The sequence below is a fragment of the Apodemus sylvaticus genome, chromosome 2, assembly GCF_947179515.1.
Source record: "Apodemus sylvaticus chromosome 2, mApoSyl1.1, whole genome shotgun sequence".
Classification (NCBI taxonomy): Eukaryota; Metazoa; Chordata; class Mammalia; order Rodentia; family Muridae; genus Apodemus; species Apodemus sylvaticus.
In genome coordinates, this window is record NC_067473.1 from 187799310 (window position 1) to 187819809 (window position 20500).

General features: G+C 34.5%; 1 protein-coding gene across 1 annotated transcript in view; it reads left to right on the forward strand.

The window, feature by feature from the left end:
* Window positions 1-18092, forward strand: part of Bicd1 (BICD cargo adaptor 1) — a 148333-nt gene extending 130241 nt beyond the window's left edge. Inside the window, exons 10-11 of the mRNA XM_052175363.1 lie at window positions 11359-11434; window positions 17538-18092. Coding sequence (XP_052031323.1) covers window positions 11359-11434; window positions 17538-17625 — 164 coding nt within the window. The 3' untranslated portion in view covers window positions 17626-18092. The remainder of the gene's footprint in view (window positions 1-11358; window positions 11435-17537) is intronic.
* The last annotated feature ends 2408 nt before the right edge of the window (window positions 18093-20500 follow it).

The following is a 20500-nucleotide window of genomic DNA, read 5'->3' on the forward strand; positions in this document are numbered from 1 at the left end:
AGGATGTCCAATCTTCTCAGAATGTTCTCCAGTGTGATTTTTCTGCAATAATTAAAAATGAAAATTATGAAATAAGAGGAAATCAAACACATTTTATTGAGTGGTATCTCATAGATTTTTCTAGACTGATATATATCTTTACAACTGAACTTTTTAGTGAAGTCCTGGGTATAATTTGTTTAACTTATTTCTCCTGTGTCTTTGATGATTAATTAGGACATGAAAAGATTATCTGGATTTGATACATGCTGCTTAACTTTGCCTACCAAGGTTTAACTACCTTATCATCTCGAGTTAACTGTGCCAAGTTGCATTGCTCTTGAGAAGATTATTTCTAAACAAACGGTCATGTTTGAAAAGGTGTTTAATTGGTATGAGAATCTGGGAACACAGTATACTTTTACCTCTTGGTGCCACTGTAAATAATTGCTCTCTATCCCTTTATCATTCATCTCGGTCATGCTCATTATTTATCCCGAAATTGTCCAGAAGCAAAAAGGTCCAGTTTATATATTTCCCTTTGTAAGATTCGTATAAAATGAATTTTTCTATAAACATTGTTTTATTGACTAGACATATGATATCATGATATGATATGGCAAGTCAAATCAAGTTTTTGTCTAATTTGTAAATAGAAAATTTCTCTGCTTAGCAAATTGTTTTAATACGTTTCAGAGTGCGATAAACTTGCATGCCATTGTCAGTTAGGAAAGGCAGAACCAAATGCCTTTTAAAGGTTTGATATTTTTACCTGAATTATATTAATATTTTTGATATTTCAACAAGTCCATAGTTTTGTTCCCTGAGGAATTTTAATGCATAGAAACTATTTCAGATTATCAAGGATATAAAGATATAATGGAGTTTACTGTGTTGAACACTGAGTCTCTGGTGCTATAAATTAGCAGATTATACCCCAGAGAAGTTGGAAATGATGCCATCATTTTATCAGTGGTTACTTTCAGAGAAACTAAAGTGTTTCTAGGGCATGTGATACAATTGGCAAAAAGGGATGAGATAGCCAACTCTATGTGTTTGATTATAAATGAAAGTTGAATTGTGACCACAGGTCACAACTACCTATATTATTATTAGTGTCAATGTATCATTAACTCATTACTGGAATTTTGAAAATATCTTACTGACTACAATTAGTATTTATGTGTTTCTATCATGTCCTCTTATTTTTCTTTCTATAGTATTTCTATTTCAAGTTTTTCTCATGTTTTCCTGTTATTTCAGTTGATGTACTTGGGAGTCCTTAGGTCTACTTAAGAAGTGTACTTGACATTTCTTTCTATTAGTTCATGAATACTCTATTAATAACTTGTAGATTTAGTGAGGAATAATTTAGTATTGTTACTGATATATTTTAAATGACAATTTAAAATTTATTTTTCTGCTTTAAAGCCTCCAATTATCAAGAAATTGGAAAAAATTAATTTTATTATATTAACTTTCATATCTATATTAGTTATCATTCCCCTTTTCTTATTCTTTTGTTTGAAATATATTTTGATCACAGGAATGCTTGATTCAGAAATGAATCTCTGTTCCTCAAATGAATCTTTTAAACATTTACAAAATATTCATAAAGAAAAAATTCACAAATCCTTTTAGGGTACATTAGCAAATATTTTGTACCACATTGAGAATTCCCTACACTACTGTGAGGAAATAAGTAGCCTTAATTAGACACCCTTCAAGGAAAGTTGCCAACAAAAGCTGATGGAGGTGAGTGTTGACATTGCTTATAGAAGTTAGACATTTTCTTCTGGGATGACAGGGAATGCTGCCCCAGACTAGATGGCTCTGAGAGACAACGAACATTTCAAATGAACATACAGATAGGAGCAAAGGCTTTTGGAAATCAATTTTTTATCTTGCTTATTTTGACCTTTCTTACTTTGCTACAGTTAGTCCCTTTACTTATTTCTTGGAATAAAAAAATCAGTCATAACCAGACCTTCCTTTCCTTTGTCCTGTTGTCTAATCAGTGGGCTCTGGGCTGCATGTTTTCACATTCTCTCACCTGATCTTCATGGAAATCCTGCAAGACTATTGTTTAATGTCTGCACTTATTGAGTAAGTGAGGATTAAAATTACTTCTTTTGTCACTTACTGGTCCACAAAGCAGGAAGTCAAATACAATGTTATTTTAAGTGTGTGGCCCTGTGGTAGAGTCCAAGCTTATCATTTTTGAGGACTAGACGAGCAGAGATAAATCCATACGGTATTAGTTGCTTTTATGTTGCTATGATACAATCCCATGACCAAAAGAAATGTATAGAAGAGTTTATTTTGGCTTACAATTCCAAAGGGAAAGTTTATAATAAGACAGGCATGGCAGCAGGTGGGTGGGTCAGGAAGTTTGCTGACATTTCAGTAGAACACATGAAGCAGAGAGAGCCAACAGGAAGTTTCATTAAGTTGTGAAGTCTCAAAGCCTTCCCACAACAATGTGCTTCCTAAAACTTCCTAAACAGCACTACAAATGGAGGACCAAGGGTTTAAATATATAAGCTTATGGAGATTTTTGTCCCCCAAGCCACAACGAATGCTTAGTTCTTTCTGATAGACTCTGAATACCAGGCTGAAAAGAAGGGTTGAGCAGCATAAAACAGAGGAGGTAGTAGAAAGATGTCAGGAGCCATCAAAGGACAAGCTAATAACTAGCAGGTGATCTTCCTGAAATGACTTTGCTTTATTTTATATCTACTATGAAGCTCCAACAGTCAAGACCCAAGAGAAAATCATTTTAGGAAAGATTCGTGATGTTAGTATTCCTTTCCTGTTATTATTAAACATATATAACAATCACTAGGTATTAGCCCACTCCTTTTGAGTAGATCTCTGCAGATCTACAAATATTGTCTTGTAGTAATGTTAGAGAAATAGATGACTTCTTAATTCTTAATGATGATCCTATAAGAATTCCTAAAATTGTATCAGTGATTATTAAGCTCTTTTATAGTGGGACTGCTATTAGATCCTTTTCTGCTATTCAAAACTGCAGTGAGAACTCTGTCGGTCTCCCATGTGTCACCAGTTAATTGCCTCTTAGATAATAAACACTTTCTACTTCTCAGAGCAGATTTCAAAAGGTTGTACAACAATTAACCAAAGGTCATAAAAAGGGAACAAATGATTTATTATAGGTGCTAGGACAGAAGATAAAATATTGACTGGGCTTATCTATACAAACCTTCACTAATATCTGAGTTATGAGTTTTATCTTTAAATGAACCTGTGGAGCTGTGACAGGTGATAGATGTTTAGCCAGATAATTACTCCTAATGGATATACATGTAAACATTCTCTGTTGTAAACTTCTATTTCAATTTATGATTTTATTTTATGTGTGAACTTGTTATGAACTTTTTAACATGTGATCATGTATTCTGAAAGATGTATAAGTGCTGAGAACAAAAGAGAAGAGTCAAAACTGAGCTGAGAACTTTTTTGTACAGAACACTTCTTAGACAAAGAGGAGAAGCAAAAAAAGAACTTTTCCCTTGCCCTGCTTAGGATCTTTCCACTTTCCCTTTTTCTTAGATAGCTTTCATGGGAAACTTTTTACAAGTTAGTAATAAACTCTATAATCACTTTTCAAAGTATCCTTTTTCTTCTTCCTGCTACAACTTCTACTAGCAGGCTGAAAGTTAAGAGCCTTGCAGTTTCTGCTGAGACAGAACAAACGCCACATTGTTTAATCCACTGATGTTAGACAGGTGTCAGTCGCTTAAGCCAGCAGCTTTTTACCCTTAGAAAGAGCAAGAAAGTTTTTAGGACTTTTTAGAAGCTATCATCAGCATTTCAGTACAGTTAGAGAGCTAGAATGTCTGCAGTCTCTCAGACTTTAAGGCCACACCAGAGTCTTACTCCATTGCCCTTCCCAGGCCAGGAAGCTCCTGGAAGAAAGAATGCCAGGAAATGGTAACAGAAGCTTTACTGGGTAGAGGCAGGAAATACCTTGTGGAATGTCTATCATGGTAGATCTACATTACCTTACCCCAGGACCTGAGTGTGTCTGTACTTGATTACATGGATAGTGCTTTTGTGTTATTATCCACAAAAAACAAACTCCTGTGTTTGTAAGCAGTGAAGCAGTGGTTGTAATGATTCTTTTTTTTTAATCTTCACATACGGTGTTTAAAAGTTTATATTTTCTATATAATTTACATTTTCTAATAATGTAATTACCCAGATTTTATATTCTGTCATCAGTTTAGTTGGCCCTAATACCACTGATTTGGTAGATTTTGCTTCTAGTATACATACGTAATACATGTATATAAAACATAATATACATATAAAATATATTGCTAAAAAGTGCTAAAATACAAGGGTGACTTTATACATATTGTTGGGATTTCAGTTTTCTTGACTTAAAATATATTTATTTCTATCCTTGAACAACTTTAAAGGTAAAGAAATATGAGAGTACTTGGCTGTTGTGGGTTTTATTGGACTGATAATTTACTCTTGGTAGAAAGTTTGTGTTACCCACTGCATCTACTTTAGAACACATTTTCATTTTCTTGGTCTGTGATTACAAAATACCACAGACCAAACAATTTAAACAACAAATCTTATTTGTTTGTTTGTTTATATGTTTTCCCATATTAAAAATTTAAATTTAAGGTCAAAGTGCCTTCAGGAGTAATCCTTGCCTTTCAGATAGCCACACTCTCACTGCATTCTTGTTTGGTCCTTCCTCTGAATTAAATAAATTTTTGTGTGTCTCTCTGATGTCTTCTCAGCACAAGGATGTGCATCAGATAGGAGTAGGACCAAACTCCATAGCACTGTTTTAACTTAATCACCTCTCTGAAGGTCTCATCTCCAAATACAACCCTATTCAGAGGTACTGAGTTGAGAATTTAACTTTGGGAGGATACAATTCAGGCCCTATCAGGCTCCATGGGGCATTCTATTGAAAGAACATGTGAAGACAGTCAGTATCTTGGGCTTAAGCTCCTAACTCTGTTACTTACTTGGGCCCTGTGATGACTAGTTTTCTATCACAGGTTTTATGATTTGATACAGATTAGAGTCATTTGGAAAGACAAATCATAATTGAAAAAAAATGCTCCCAATAGATTGGTCTGCAAGCAAGTCTTTGTGACATTTTCTTAGTGATTTATGTGGGACAGCCAATTCTATGGTGTATGATGCATGGGTAGGTAGTCCTGGGGGTGTATAAGAAAGCAGACTGAAGAAGCAAGCCACTCATGCATGGTTCTGCATTGGCTCCTGATGGATTACAAGTTGTATAAAGAAATAAACTTTTTCCTCCCCAGGTTTCTTTTGGTCATGGCCATTTATTTTATAGCAATAGAAATGCTAGCAGGCCCTATCTTAATTAGGGTTTCCATTGCTGTGAAGAGACACCGTGACCAAGGCAAGTCTTATAAAGAATAACATTTAATTGGGATGGCTTGCACGTTCTGAGGTTCAGTCCATTATGATGGCAGGAAGCACAGTAATGTCCAGGCAGGCATGGTGCTGGAGAAGCTGAGAGGTCTACATCTTCATACAAAGGAAATTAGGAGCAGACTGTTTCCAGGCAGCTAGGATGAGGGTCTCCAAGTCCACTCCTACAGTGACACACTTCCTCCAACAAGACCATACCTCTTAATAGTGCCACATCATGGGCCAAGCATATTCAATCCATCACAAGCCCTAAGAAAATCACTTAACTCTTTGATATTTAGTTCTCTAAACACTAAAACAACCTTTTGCTCTCTATAAAAGGCATGTAGAAAATGATCAGGCATAGGTTTCTCTTACTTTCCAAGCTTCATTTCTGTTTTCTAAATAAAATTAAATCTGAGTGTGGTGGTGCATACTTGTAATCATATTACTTAGGAGACAAAGGCAGGAAGATACCAGCTTAAGACCAACATGGGACCCTGTTTAAAAGAAAAGTTTAAGAGAGAGAGAGAGAGAGAGAGAGAGAGAGAGAGAGAGAGAGAGAGAGAATCTACCTGATTGACTTTTTATAAGGATCAGAGATCCTTGTATGAAAGGTGTTTAGTTCATGTGTATAGAGCACTTTCTCAACATTACAAGTCATCATTATATTTCATCTTTCTTGTATTTCTTTTCCATTCTGTTTCTTTCTTTTCTGTCAGTCAAAAAACAGTCAAAATCAGGTCCAGATTTGCAGAAAAAAGAAAGAGGGACACTTTAGAACACATATCAAAGGCTCTGTTTTCCTTTCTATAAGAACATAAAAGAGGTTGTCTCCATGCTTTGATATTGACTGTGGAATATCAAAATAATCCATGAATCTATCAACTTTTTATTAAATAACTGTCATAGACAAATATTCTTGTTTTATATTATAGTTTAGTCACCTGTTATTGAATATTGACCACTCCCTGAAAGTTCATATTATTTTTGGTCCAAAGTTATATCTACTTGAAAGTTGCAACAATGTCATTCTATGATAGAAATTGTTCAGATGTATTTATTAGTTATTAAAAATATTAAAAAACAGTATACTAACTTAACAAAGATAATAACCATGTGTCTTACCAAAAGGCAAGTATGCTCTTTGAATCATGACCTTCCATTTCTCTTGTCTATTTTTCCTCATGACTACTTTTGAGAATATGAGTTGCTATTTTCAAAACATGAAGTGAAGGCAGATATAGAAGCCTATAATCCTAGCACTCAGAGTTGATACCATTAGATCATGAGTTTGAAGCCAGTTGGTCACAGAACAAGTTACTGTCTTGAAAGGAATGAGAAGAGCAATCAAGGGAGGGGTACTCATCTTTTTCTTTTTAATTTCATTGCTGAAGGAAAGATACTAAGAAGTCATGTAACATAAATTTAGAGGTACCTGGGGAGAGAAAGAATATGAAAGCTATAGGATAGACACCTAAATGTGTCAGAGAATGTGGAAATAAAATTCTTATACAGAAGAAAGAAAAGTTTTTTTAAACTTGAGCCTCAAACTCAAACCTGATCTTTGACAAATTTGAGGAAATGGATGGGTTCATCTTCTCAGTATACAATAGTCACAGCTAAAAGCGAGTTCATTAAGAATGCCTTCTGTTAGACTAAGCTTCTTTTTCATGCATAAAACCAGGGTAAGTGCTATGTCTGAATCCAGACAAACAACCAGCTGTTTAAAATATTTTAAGGCAAATAGAGAATTAGTTATACAATTTTTTACATTCATAACTAGTTAAAAAAGTTGGAAATTATCCATCACAATTTATGAAATAGCCTTATTGTTGCCAGAATAAAATGAAGATTTCAAAGTAAAATTACTATATTTTTGAATCGATACATAAAAATAGGAGAGAGGCTTTTATATTAAATGAGTAGAATCCAAAAGATGCATTAAGTTAAAAAAAAAGGCTAAATGCATTAGGAATAAACATAAAATGTTAAAAAGTAAGAGTCGGAGTTGTAACTCAGTGATAGAATGTGTGCTTAGCATACAAAAGGCCCTAGGTTCAATTCCCAAAACATAAATTATATAAAATATTTAATTGGAATTATAAACATATATTAATAATGGCTATATATGTATATAAGTATGTCCATATTTCATTGGCATTTAAAATATATCCATAAACATAGGATCAAAGAAACGTGACTTGTTAGCACCACCTATAAACAAAGATTGGCCTAAAATAGCAGTGGAATGTGGTTTCCTTTAAATGTCATACAGAATTTTCATAGAATTTTAATGATTTTGATGAGACAGGTCTTCTGTGCTACTCTTCTATAGTCATACCAGACTAAATGTGATTTCATTTTCACACACCTCAAGGTTAGAAAGACGTCCCTGGACTATGTCCTCTAGGGTGATGGAGGTACATGATAGGAGAGTGAGAGAAGTTGCCACCATGTTTCATAGGAAGAGTTTGGATTACTTGGTATTAAGGAAACTCAGAGGTTCAGATGGTTATGGAAACTTGAGTACTACTGGATTGAGCTTATGGTGCTGAGAGAAGGAGATATTTATGGAAGATACATTTCCACTAAGAGTCAGGGGTGGATTAGATCTTCCACCTTGAAAATAGGCTGTAACAAGCCATGCTATACAAGAATTGTGTGCCACTCTTCTTTTCACAGAGTATGAGGTAATCAAGGAAACCTCTCCTAGAGCCTCATCTTGACAGGCTGTATACTCCACAGCTCAGATTATACTCATATAATCCTAAATGATATCCCTAGTGTCTTGTGGGATGAGGGAAGAGCCAAACCTAATGTTCAAACTCATTCTATTCAGGGTACTCTCACCTATCTCAAACAGCCATCACTCAGTTTCTGGACTCCCTAGGGCATTGATCTTTAGGAAATTGATGAATTTTCTAAATTGCATCAAAAAGGTTAAATGTAGTAGAAACCTGAAAGAAAGCTGTTAAGCAAGACCTCTTCTTCTCTTCCAGGGAAATCTATTGTTCCCAGCCACCAAAACCAATCAACCAATCAATCAAATAAACTGACAACTAAACCAAAACCAAAACCAAAACCAACAACACAAAACATCATCCCTGTTCTTGGATCCTATATCTTGTTCTGTGCTTTTGATGTATTTGATTCTCTTCAAATCAGTGCCTCAACTGTTATATAGTGTTTCACTATATAATCCTGATACTTTCTAGAGGTAACTGATAGAACTTTAAGTAGCCAGAGAATTCAGTGCCCCACACATGGTAAGCAATAAATGAGTTCCAGATGCAGTCGCTTCTTCCTTATCATTACCATCTCCATGGCATGTTCCTGTTAGGTGTTCTCTGAATATTTTTGTCTTTCTCAATCAAGCAGATGTGTTATCTTTGTGTTTTTATCCCCACTGTCTCCAACAAAAAGTTAGTAATTTGATTATTGAATAATTGAGACTATCTTGATTAGTAAATGACAGTATCAACCGTGGTTGCTCTGCAAGCCACATAATTGTTGTCTTTCATGCTTTCAAAATAATGAGATTCAACTACAGTTGCCTCAAGAGTCTGTCTGATCTAAAAGATCGTAGTCAGAGCTAGAAGATCAGGGACTGAAGCCTGAGAGAGATCTTTTCTATCTCCCAGAACACCTGCTTTACCTTACAGAGTGTATGTTAAAATATTGTGGTTCAGTTTGGCTTAAAGTGGGCATAGCTAGAGGTGTGTGGACCCAAAAGGAGAGATTTTAGAAACAATGAAGTCAGAGCAATGTAGCTTTTGAAGTTTTATTCACATCAATAAATTATGTTTTGTATATTTGGATTCTGCTTTTTTATCTTAAGAATAGCACTTAGTTAAATACTTACAAGTGTAAACTATTAACTATAACATGAGGTGATTTCTATATTTTTTATTTACTTATTATTTTTAGACAGTCTCATTATGCAACTTTGACTGGCTTGAAACTCACTATGTAGAAAAGGATGGCCTTGAAGTCAAAAGATCTGCCTTATTCTGCCTTCCAAGTGTTGGGATTAGACATATACCACCATGTCCAGCAAAGTGATTTCTTTTTAAAAGAGAATATAGGACTGGAGAGATGGCTCAGTGGTTTCTTAATTTGTTGCTCTTGGAGAGGACCCAAATTTACTTACATGGTTCACAACTGCCTGTAACTGTAGTTTCAGGGGGAATCTGACACCCTTTTCTGACCATGCACATGGTACATATACTATACGTACATGTAGGCAAATACTCATACACATAAAATTAAAATCTTTAAATGGAATGAGAACTTAATATTCACTATAAATTCATAATATTTACTTAATAAGCTACCAAATCAGGCAGCTTATTAAGGGAGTGCATTGTGGTCTTGATCATCTGCTTTCTAAATATTATCAGAAGGGGTATTTCAGTGCATGATAAGCCATGACTGTATGGGCAGAGAAATTATTTCTGGAATAAAGAAGATTTGAAAATAATAATTTTGATACTCCAGTTTATTCTAAGGATTGCTATTCAACAAAGGCTAACTCTGCTTTAGAAATGTTTCATTTATCCCTTGCTGACAAGCATAAAGATTACAGATTACATGACCAGGCCATTTTTTCCTTCTAATGTACATACTTAAAGAAAGGCAGCATGGACCTGGTTAACTTCAAAATTGCATATCTTGTGGCTCAAGTAAAATTCAGTAGCTTTCTAAATTTTTCAATATAATCTTAACTCAAGTCTGTGAATCCAGAATTTGAGATGACTTGGCTTTCTATTTTCACATATCTAAACTATTCACCAAAGAAAATGCTTCAAGAGTAATTTTCAAGTCAAATCTCATTTTTACTTTCTTTTTGATTTTTTTGCAAAAAGATTGTGTATGCATTTCCAAATAGCTTCTTGTATGTTTCTAATATTTGTGAACCCAGTGCCAGAGAGCAGACTGATTTTTGATAGCTTATATACCTATTTTCTAGGAATTTCTAATTAACATAATGACAAGTTATAAAATTTACTTAATCTAATGTGAGTTATAGTATGTGATTTTAAAGTAATAAAAACAAAACAAAGTGAGCACCATTAATAAGGTTGGTTTCCTTCATCAGTCCTGTTTATTAAAATTTTATTATATAATGAACCATCTAAAATTTCTGCTAACAGAGGACAGCCTTATTGGGCATCAATGAGAAAAGAGGCCCTTGGTCCCGTGAAGGCTTGATTCCCCCACTGTAGGGGAATACAAGGGCAAGGAGGCAGGAGTGGGCGGGTGGGGGCACGCTCTCATAAAAGCAGGAGGAGAGGGGATAGGATAGGGGGTTTCTGAGTGGAAATCGGGAAAGGGGATAACATTTGAAATGTAAATAAATAAAATATCCAATAAAAAAGTCAAAAAATTCTTCTAACCATTATTTTCAACACATAAAATTTTCAGAAAACTGCAAATATATTTTTCTTGTTAATAAAATATTGTTTGGCTTTCTCAAAATATCTGTGAGTTTAACAATATTACTATATGCCCTGACAATAAAATCTATTACCTGAATATATTTCATTTTAGAACAGCATATCTATTTGCTAATTAATTAATTAGCATTATGTTCAAGTTCAGAAGTTAAAAATTTCAATATTAATAGATTCTGATTTTAGAGGAATCAAAACACCAAATATGAATGGCCATAGGCCATAATGTACTTTTAAAATCTTGCTACTAATTTTATGTCATTAGTCTTTTCTAATATTATATTAATTAAAAATTCAGTCTTTTCTATTGGCATTAGTCAAGGAAAAACACACATCAAAGAAAAAAAAGAAAAACACAACTAAATCTAGATGTTTATAAGTGAATGCTCCATTCCTCACTAAATCTCAGGCAGCTGATTTAGTTACTGTTGCTAACACCTTTATGTCATCTCTTTGTATACATGTCTAATTTATTAGTTTCTTGTAGATTGTCAGCAGCCTGCTGCCTCCGTACCGCCACAGTGCTCACAACTAGCTGGGAGGCAAGACTATCCAACTGTCAGGTAAATCCACAGGCCCTTCCTTCTCCCACCAGATGCATGTCAGCTCCCCTTCCCAAGACCATAACTACCTATGCATCTTTATATGTTATTGCATGTTTTCATGAATTGGCTTCATGACTTCATCCTTGTTCATATTTCCTGTGAGCATGCACAGGACTTAGTGCTATGTTATCAACCACTAGTTCATAGAATAGAGGCTGTTTCATTTCTCCTTTGTGAGCAAATACTTGGGTTAGTCCAGTGTTTCATTGCCTCCAGTCTTAAACATGTAATTGTTAAGTTATTTGACCTACTTTTGTTTTATCTTTTTTCCTTCCAATATAGTTCTTAGGTAAACAAACAGGGAAAATATATTAAATTATATTTTTATATATTAAATTATATATGAAACTTATCTAATGTTTATTCTAGGGCACTTTTAATGGTTTCCATTTTCTGTTTACTCAGTCTCATTGTTAAAACAAGGTCTAGAAAGCCATTTGTGATAGTACATACCTGTAATCCCAGCACTTTGGAGGCTGTGGTAAAAGGCTGAGTTTGAGAACAGAATGAGTTATATAGTGAGTTCAAGGCCACCTTTTAATACCAAATAACTCTGTCTCCGAAATCTATAAAAGAAAAAGAGGAAAGGAGGCAAATGGGGGAGGAAAAACTCAAATCTGAATTTCCAAAGGAATATTTGCAGTGATTATTTTCCCTTTATCTTAAATAAAGTGTTCTAAAGGCATGTTTAAAACTTCCCAGAGTCCCTGGGTACTGAACTAGAGAAACTGCTGACCATTCATATTTTAATTTTAAACTCTCCAAAACAGTTACTAGTTCCCTCCATCCTGAGTGACTACCCACAGCCTAGAATGATCTCATCAGAACCTCCTCATCTCCATAGTGTATTTCATCCTCACTTGGTTTCTGTTGGTACCAAACTTCTGGAGTCTGGATATGATCTTTAGAGTCTACTTATGATATACATTAATGTATCTTTTGTTCTCCTACCAGAGGAGGGCTTATATCACGCAAGGACCAGCTCAAACATAGCTCCATGTATGTGTGTGTGTGTGCATGAGATGAGTAGCTGTTAGTTGCAGGCTATATGTGATCATGCCTTTGCTGAATAATCACCAATACAGAAGCAATACATCCAAAGCTAGTGTGTTATGTGGTCTATTGCCTAAGTAAGTAGAACACTGCCCCTAGTGTTATAGACTGAGCCTGTGCTCTCTCATATCTTAGGTCAAGGAGTCTACTGCTGAGCTGCATTCCCATCCCTGAAAGTACATTGTTAAATAGTCACTAGACAGTGTCTTCTGATTGATATCTCTTAGAAAGCTGATCAATACCACTTCAAGTAGGAGGATATTTGTCTCAGAACCATTTTCTTTTTATTTTTAAATTTGCTGACTTTATTTTTTATATGTGAATGTTGTGCTTGTATATATGTATGTATGTCACATGTATGCTTGGTACTTGGGGAGGTCAGAAGAGGGCATTGGATCTCCTGGAAGTAGAGTTAGAGATGGTTATGAAGTACCATGTGGGTGCTAAGAATTGAACCCAGATCCTGTACAAGAATAACGTATACTCTTAGTTACTGAACCATCTTCCCAGCCCCTCAGAAATGTTCTTTACTAAATGTATTGATGGCATTAGCCAGTTCTGGATAATTTCAATTATATAAGTAGCTGAATATTAGTATGAATGCTCAAGTTGATCTGAGAAGGAGTCTGTAGTGTAGTGATTGGGGACCTGGAAATCTGTAGTCTAGATTCCACAAAGCAGCCTCCCTCAATTAGGGCACTAGGGTAGTGTCAATGCAGCACAGATGCCCCATGACTACATGTGTGAGTAAATGAGCTTTGGAGTCAGACTTGTAATTCTACCTCTTATACTCCTACATGTGTAATCTTGGAAAGCTGCTTCTGTTGGCTATGTTTTTGTTTTGTTTTGTTTTTTATTTACATGGTAAGGAAGAAAGTGGACATTGGAGGAATTCAGTGATGAAGGGACTGACATGTTTGCCCTGTCTGCTGTTAGCACTCACAGTTTGTACACTGGCATCCCTGACCAAAATCTTGTTTATTTTGTGATAAATCTAGTCTTCTTGGACAGAGTTGTAATACTACTGCTTTAAGAATTTCCATAAGGCAGTAATGCAGTTGTATTCCTTCTCTTCTAAGAATACCAAATTTAAGTGCTTCCTGTCTCCATGGGAGTGATTTGGTGAAAGAAAAACAATTTAGAGAATTACAGACACCCTAGTTTCTATCCAAGTAGACATAGCATGTCCAAAGCAGACTTTTCTTCCTTGTTATAGTCCACACAAAGAAATTATTAATGTACAGAGTTTTGAAAGGACTCCTCTTCAAGGTGGCTTAGGTTCTGAATGGTTTCTGCTGTAAGAGGACTAGAGACAGTTCTGCACTGCCCTCTTACTCTTTCTGGGCAAGAAAGGCAGTATACAACCAATATTAGAATTCATACTGGGTACCAGGCAAGGGTAAGTTCTTCACATGAGTTAGTCATTGTGAGTCCCCTATAGGCTAATCAGCTATTAGAGTTGTCTAAAGGAGGAAGTTTAGATTTAGGCAGACAAAACGACTGTCAGATGCCAAATATTTAATATAATTGAGCCATGTGTCCTATGCCCTGTCCACTGTAGAGTATGGCTGCATCTCAGATAAGGAAGCAGTCATTGTACCTACAGTTGGTAAAAGAAAGCATGTTTAAGTTATCAGTTTCTTTCAATTGAAAAATGATACTCAGTGAAACATGAGAAAATTTTCTAGGAATGTTGAGTGATTTCAGATCAGGTATTCCTTGAGTTTCTCATTTTGAAAAAAAAAAAGTTTACTTCCCCTCCATATATTTGTAATTTTTCTAACTCTTTTTAGTACTATGGATCAAATTTGGGGCTGTACATATGTAATCTACTCACATAACTTTTTAAGTGTATGATTCCTTCCTTCCTTCCTTCCTTCCTTCCTTCCTTCCTTCCTTCCTTCCTTCCTTCCTTCCTTCCTTCCTTCCTTCCTTCCTTCCTTCCTTCCTTTCTTTCCTTTCTTTTTTGAGACAGGGTTTCTCTGTGTAGCCCTGGCTGTCCTGGAACTCACTCTGTAGACCAGGCTGGCCTCGAACTAAGAAATCCGCCTATCTCTGCCTCCCAAGTGCTGGGATTAAAGGCTGCACCACCACCGCCTGGCTGGTGTATGATTTCTTAATAAACAGTGTTCTTACACTGAAAATGTAGAACTTTTCCACATATGGTTTTATTTTTTGAAACATTGTCTTCCTATGTTGTTTAGGCTTATCATGAATTCCTTGAACTCTGGGACTTCAAGTGATCCTCCTGCCCCAGCCATCCAAATAGCTTTAACTGTAGGTGTATGCCACCACACCCAACATTTACATGCTTTGGAGGTTTTTTTTTTGGCATTAATTAAAGTTTGTATTTGGAGTATCATCTGCAACCCATATAAGTAATATACAAGGCATGAAAATGGAAAATACCACAAAATAATATTGAAAAATAAGGTAAGAGCACAGTATCATGTTTCAATAAATATAATTAAAATTTTTTGGACTTTTTGCAAGCTAGTTCTATTCTAAGTTATTTAAATTTTTATATATAATGATGTAATGGGAAATGATGTGGTAGCCTTGGACATAATATTTAAGTATATAAAAATGTTTAATATTTATCACATCTGCACATCTACTAAGTTGTGTTTACCAGGAATAAGACAAAACAAAAATAAGCTTTTTGAAGATATAGCAAACTTCCTGAAGATATGTTCAACTTAATACCTGAAAATCTCAGTAATGAAGTGTTAAGCTTGGGGCTAGAGAGATGGCTCAGTGGTTAAGAGCACTGACTGCTCTTCCAGAGGTCCTGATTTTAATTCCCAGTAACCACCTGGTAACTCACAAATATCTGTAATGGGATCTGATGTCCTCTTCTGGTGTGGCTGAAGACAGCAACAACATACACATATACATAAAATAAATAAATCTTAAAAAAAGAAAGACAACATGAAATGTTAAGCTCACTGTTCCATGATCTTCCAGTGAGAAGTTAACTTATTTGTGGTAAAGCTTGAATAATAAGTCTTCTAAAGATATTTAGCAATCAAAATAGAAATTAAATTTGTGTACTTTTCTAAGAAATAATGTATCAAATGTTTATTTTAAAAATAATTCATTAAGCTGTTATTCAAGAACATGTTTCTTATAAGTTAGTATATGGACATAAAATACACATGGCATTACTGCATTTTATGCAAACTTAAAATGCTAATACTATGGTTTAAAATATTCTTTCACTTTATAAGAAATTGAAATAATAAAAATAATTTTATGTCATCATGAATGAAACATCAGGATGTTGGGCCAACTGAACTATAACCCTTGCTCAGGCTGTTGCCATAGTCCTCAGCTAGCCATGTAAAAACACTCTAGGAAGAAGAGTACTGAATCATTCAAGGTCCTACTTGCATAATAAGACTACCATAATACTTACTGCTTGCTATAACTTGTGCTGTGTTTTATGTTTAATTCCATAGAAAGAACTTATTTCTAACCTACAACAATTTACAGAAAGAAACCCCATAGTCTGAGGACTGTCTTTATAAATTATTGTTAACTCATTATTTCCTTAATCATTGACTACTGGGAAAGTCAAGGATAACCTAATCTAATATTGTTTTTTCTTTTATCATTAATTAGTTAAACCATACACTATCTTCTTGTTCCTTGTTCCACCATTTTGTATTTGCTACATTTTAACCATCTGGGTTGGGCTTAGTTACAGAGTGCTTGCCCAAACTGTATGAAGTTTTGGTTTCATTCTAGCATCACCAAAAAAAAAAAAAAAATAGGAAAGATAATTTTTACCATTGATCATCCTTATCAATATAGAACAGCAGTTTCCTTTTAAACTAAATTTACAGTGGTTCAAAGAGCTAGGGAAGGATGTAATGTTTAGCTAAATCGTTACATAATTATGATTTTATACTAATGTTCAACAGATATATCTGATTGACAATTTCACTACCAAATCTTCAAAAGTATTTGTTTAATACAACTTTAATGAACACATCTATAACATTACCTTAAAATATTTAAATGAATATTATATTGTATATTTATATATGTGCAATATATAGACATAACTATATATAACTATATATATATATACATATAATAGTTGTATCAAACACTCCTATAGAAATGAATTATGTGATACTAAAATTTATAATATATGGGGAAATAGGCCATGTTTTCCAATTTAAAAAATATTCTCATGATGCCCTTTCCCTTTTGCTAGTCACATTTTCATGTAAACCCAAATATGTCTCATAATTTTTACCTTAGGAAATCTAATTTTACTACTTTATTTGTCAATTATTCATCAAGACATTGAATGGTCTGAGACTAGGTTCATTACAATGGGAGGCTCTCAGATGTGGCCTATTGGTTAGAAAACCACACCATTTACTTAACAAATACAAAATGTCATAAAAATTATCAGTTTATTTTTTTTCCACACCATCAAGTCAAAGTGGAGGACTTCTTTGAGAAAACTTGGCTTCACAAGCAAATGAACTATCTTTTTGAGTCTCTACTAGTAAACTCTAAACTCCTCTAAACTCTGATGTCTTGGTCCATTGGCTAGCACCATTTGAACCACAGTTAACACATCACAAATGCAGACTCTAGAGTCCTTTCCTGGCCCTGCTAACTCAAAAGTCTCCTTTACGAAGATCTTTTGGTGACTTGTACCCACTATAAAGTTTGATAAGGACAGATCAAGTGACACTCTACTGCCAACACAGAGATCTAGAAGTTGGAGACTTCAAAATTTGAATACTTGACTTGGGGACAAGTTCATGTATCTGTTCTCAAAGTTTCTTTTTACTTTCTTACTCCTGCCCCCATGCTTTGCTTTAAAACCTGCAAATGTTTTGCCATGCTTTAGTTTTAAACTATTTTCTTCACAAAATTTTTGTTCATGTGTTAAAAATGTATAGGACATTAATTTGTCTGACTGTCAGTGGACTTGGTTATTTACCAGTTTGTATTTACTAACTGTCTTCTCTTTCATTTTCAGTCCGGACATTGCCCTCAGTAAGGAGCAGCCACATTCCAGCTCACAGTGTGCACCTCTCCATTGTCTCACCAAGCCTCCTTACCCCTAGTCTTCATCTTTCATGGATGAATATCTGGACTGAAGGTTTTTTAGCTACAGTGAGGGCACTGCCTAAGATCTAGCAGATGTTTTCTTCTTGGATGTTAGATGTACATGTGGATTCCAGTCCATCATTTTTGAAGAGGAAAGAGATTTCAGAAGACTGAAATGATGCATAGACCCTCGTGTGATCAATTTATGGTTTCTATGAATCACAGATGACCTGCAATCAAATGGCAACAATTTGCTTGAAACTGAAAAGAAACACGTATTTCAGATAGCTGGCTTCATTCACCTCCATAGCATAAAAGAAATCCAAGACAATGTAAAATAGATATGCTGTAAAATCATCTGTCCCTATACTCCAAAGTCAGCTATAGATGTTGATTCTAATATTTTTCATTGATACTTATTTTGTATTTTATTTACTCTGTGGTTTATGTTTATAAAGATAATTTCTGTAAGCAGAATTCATTTATTTTTAAAGAGTCATAGTTTACTCAGTTACTTAAAATTTTAATTTAGTTTAAAATCTGAAACCGGCCAGATTCTGGTCGTTTTTCTTGCAGAAAATTACAAATGAGGTGCATCAGAATGTTAACAATAACTATTTTGCTGCTACATGAATATTCTTTATGCAGTTATTTTCTAATCAGTAACTCATTAATTGTCAGGTTTTTTTTTTAACTAGAGTTCTTCACTAAACATTTATTAAGTAAATCTAAGAAAGGCAAAGCTATGATTCATTGACTTAATCAAGTTTTGAGGGTATCTTTAATTTTTTAAAATTGCAGTTGAGTAGATAGATATATTGGTGCTGCTCGTGTGTGTGTGTGTGTGTGTGTGTGTGTGTGTTCGTATTAAAGAAGGTCAAATTACTTGAAGGAAAGAAATGGTGTGCTTATTTAATGACCACAAATTTTTTAAACTTTTCCAAATGTAGGGTCTTACTATGGGTTTTCCCACTAAAAGGGATCACAATAAATGCAAAAATACATACATATATAACTGTAAGGTAGCCTTGGCTAGTTAATTTATGCAGAAAGTGTATGTTTTATTGTTTGTTTTATTTTCCACAATGAATCTTCCTTGCCAAAAAAAAAAAAAATTTTAGATAGTAAACCTTAGCTCATTGTCTACTTTTAACAAACACTCAGGTGCCTACAGTCATATTGAGATAAGACATGTTCCTACTTAATTTACAGATTCTGCTAGGTAATTTTATGACTTTTATTTAAGGCAAAAGAATTTCATAGAAAAATTTAGTTTTTGCATTACTGAGAAAATAAGGACAGCAGCTAACTGAGCTGTAAGATCTAACTTGGATTCCTCAGTTCTCAAGTGCTGCCCACATAATTGCGCCTAACCCTGACTCCTTGTCTTTGTCAGGTAGCCTTAACTTACATAAAACCATGAAGGTTTTATTTTTTCATGTAACAGTATCTTTAACTTCTCTTCAAAACAGAACTAGTCCTCACTGTTAGCAAAAACATAACTAGTATTGTAGGACACCGACAATGGCGATTTTAGAGCTACCCAACTTGTGGAGGAGAATATGTGACATGTTTTTGGTGTGGTCCACCTAAGATCAGCTGTCAGCCACAAAACACATTGCAGAAATGTTTTTTGTTTGTTATGTTCCTGATGAGTATCAGTCATAGTTACCAAAGCAACCCAAAGATTTTTGTTTGCTTTATCGGATTAATAATAGACCCTATGGAATGTCTCATCAATCAGAATCCCCACAGAGTTGTCCCCACCTGTAGTGCTTGGTTGTTCCTATACATTTTCCTCATTCATTGGTGTTAAGTCTACCTGGTGCCAATATTAGCGAGACAGTACAGATTTTTGTCAGAGTTCAATTAAAGGCAACATCTTCCATTCTTTCTTGTCTTCTCCCCCACCCCCTTGCGAAGCATGATTTGAAACCCAAGAAGTATCAGAATTACTAAGTTAATTTTGTACCCGAGGAAATAAGTACCTCAGATCAAGTTGTATCTTTGGGCTGGGAACTCAACAGTGGATCTCTTCTCTGTGTAACCACTGTTGACACAGTTGCATTGTGTTTGTGAATAGAGTTGACTTCTTGCAATATGAAATTTATCACTGTCCATTATAAACTATTTTTATTTTAGTTATTTATTTGAATATAGTGGAAATTTTTGTTTTGAAATATTAATCCTAAAAATATTAATTTTAACAGAACTTTAATAATAAGGTACAGAAATTTTGAAACAAATTTCTCATTTTCAGCACAAGAGTAGGTAGCAATTGCTAAGCAGTAAGAGACTTCATGTATTTATGTAGTAACATCATTTAGTACAGTTTAAACTGAGCTGTATTTATATTTATTTATTTATAGACCCTTTCAAAGAATAAATGTAGAGTGCTGATAAAAAAAATGAGTACCTATAAAGATATTATCAGAATGTAAAAACTTGTGAAACAAAGAACCATGAATCTCAATAAGAGAATTGAAGGTGCATTTGATATTAAAATATAAGTATAGAAATTCTACAAATTCTAATTGTTGTAGACATTTTGAGCAAAGGTTGGAGGTGATGTTTAAGATCAGTTATCAAAGTAACCAACTGCTGCTATAAAATTTCATTACATTGTAGTGTGTATGTGTGTGTGTGTGCCTGCACATGCACATATACATACACACACACACACACACTGTCCACAGCATGTGTGGGAAAGTCAGAGAGAAACCTGTAGAAGTTGCTTCTCTCCCACAATTGTATGAATCCCAGGGATTGAACTTAGATTATCATGCCTAGTGGAAAACATCTTTACCTGCTGAGCCATCTTATTGGTTCCCACTTTTTTTTCATGTAAGCACAATTACAAAGCTGAATAGATGAATTAGTATGCAGAAATGC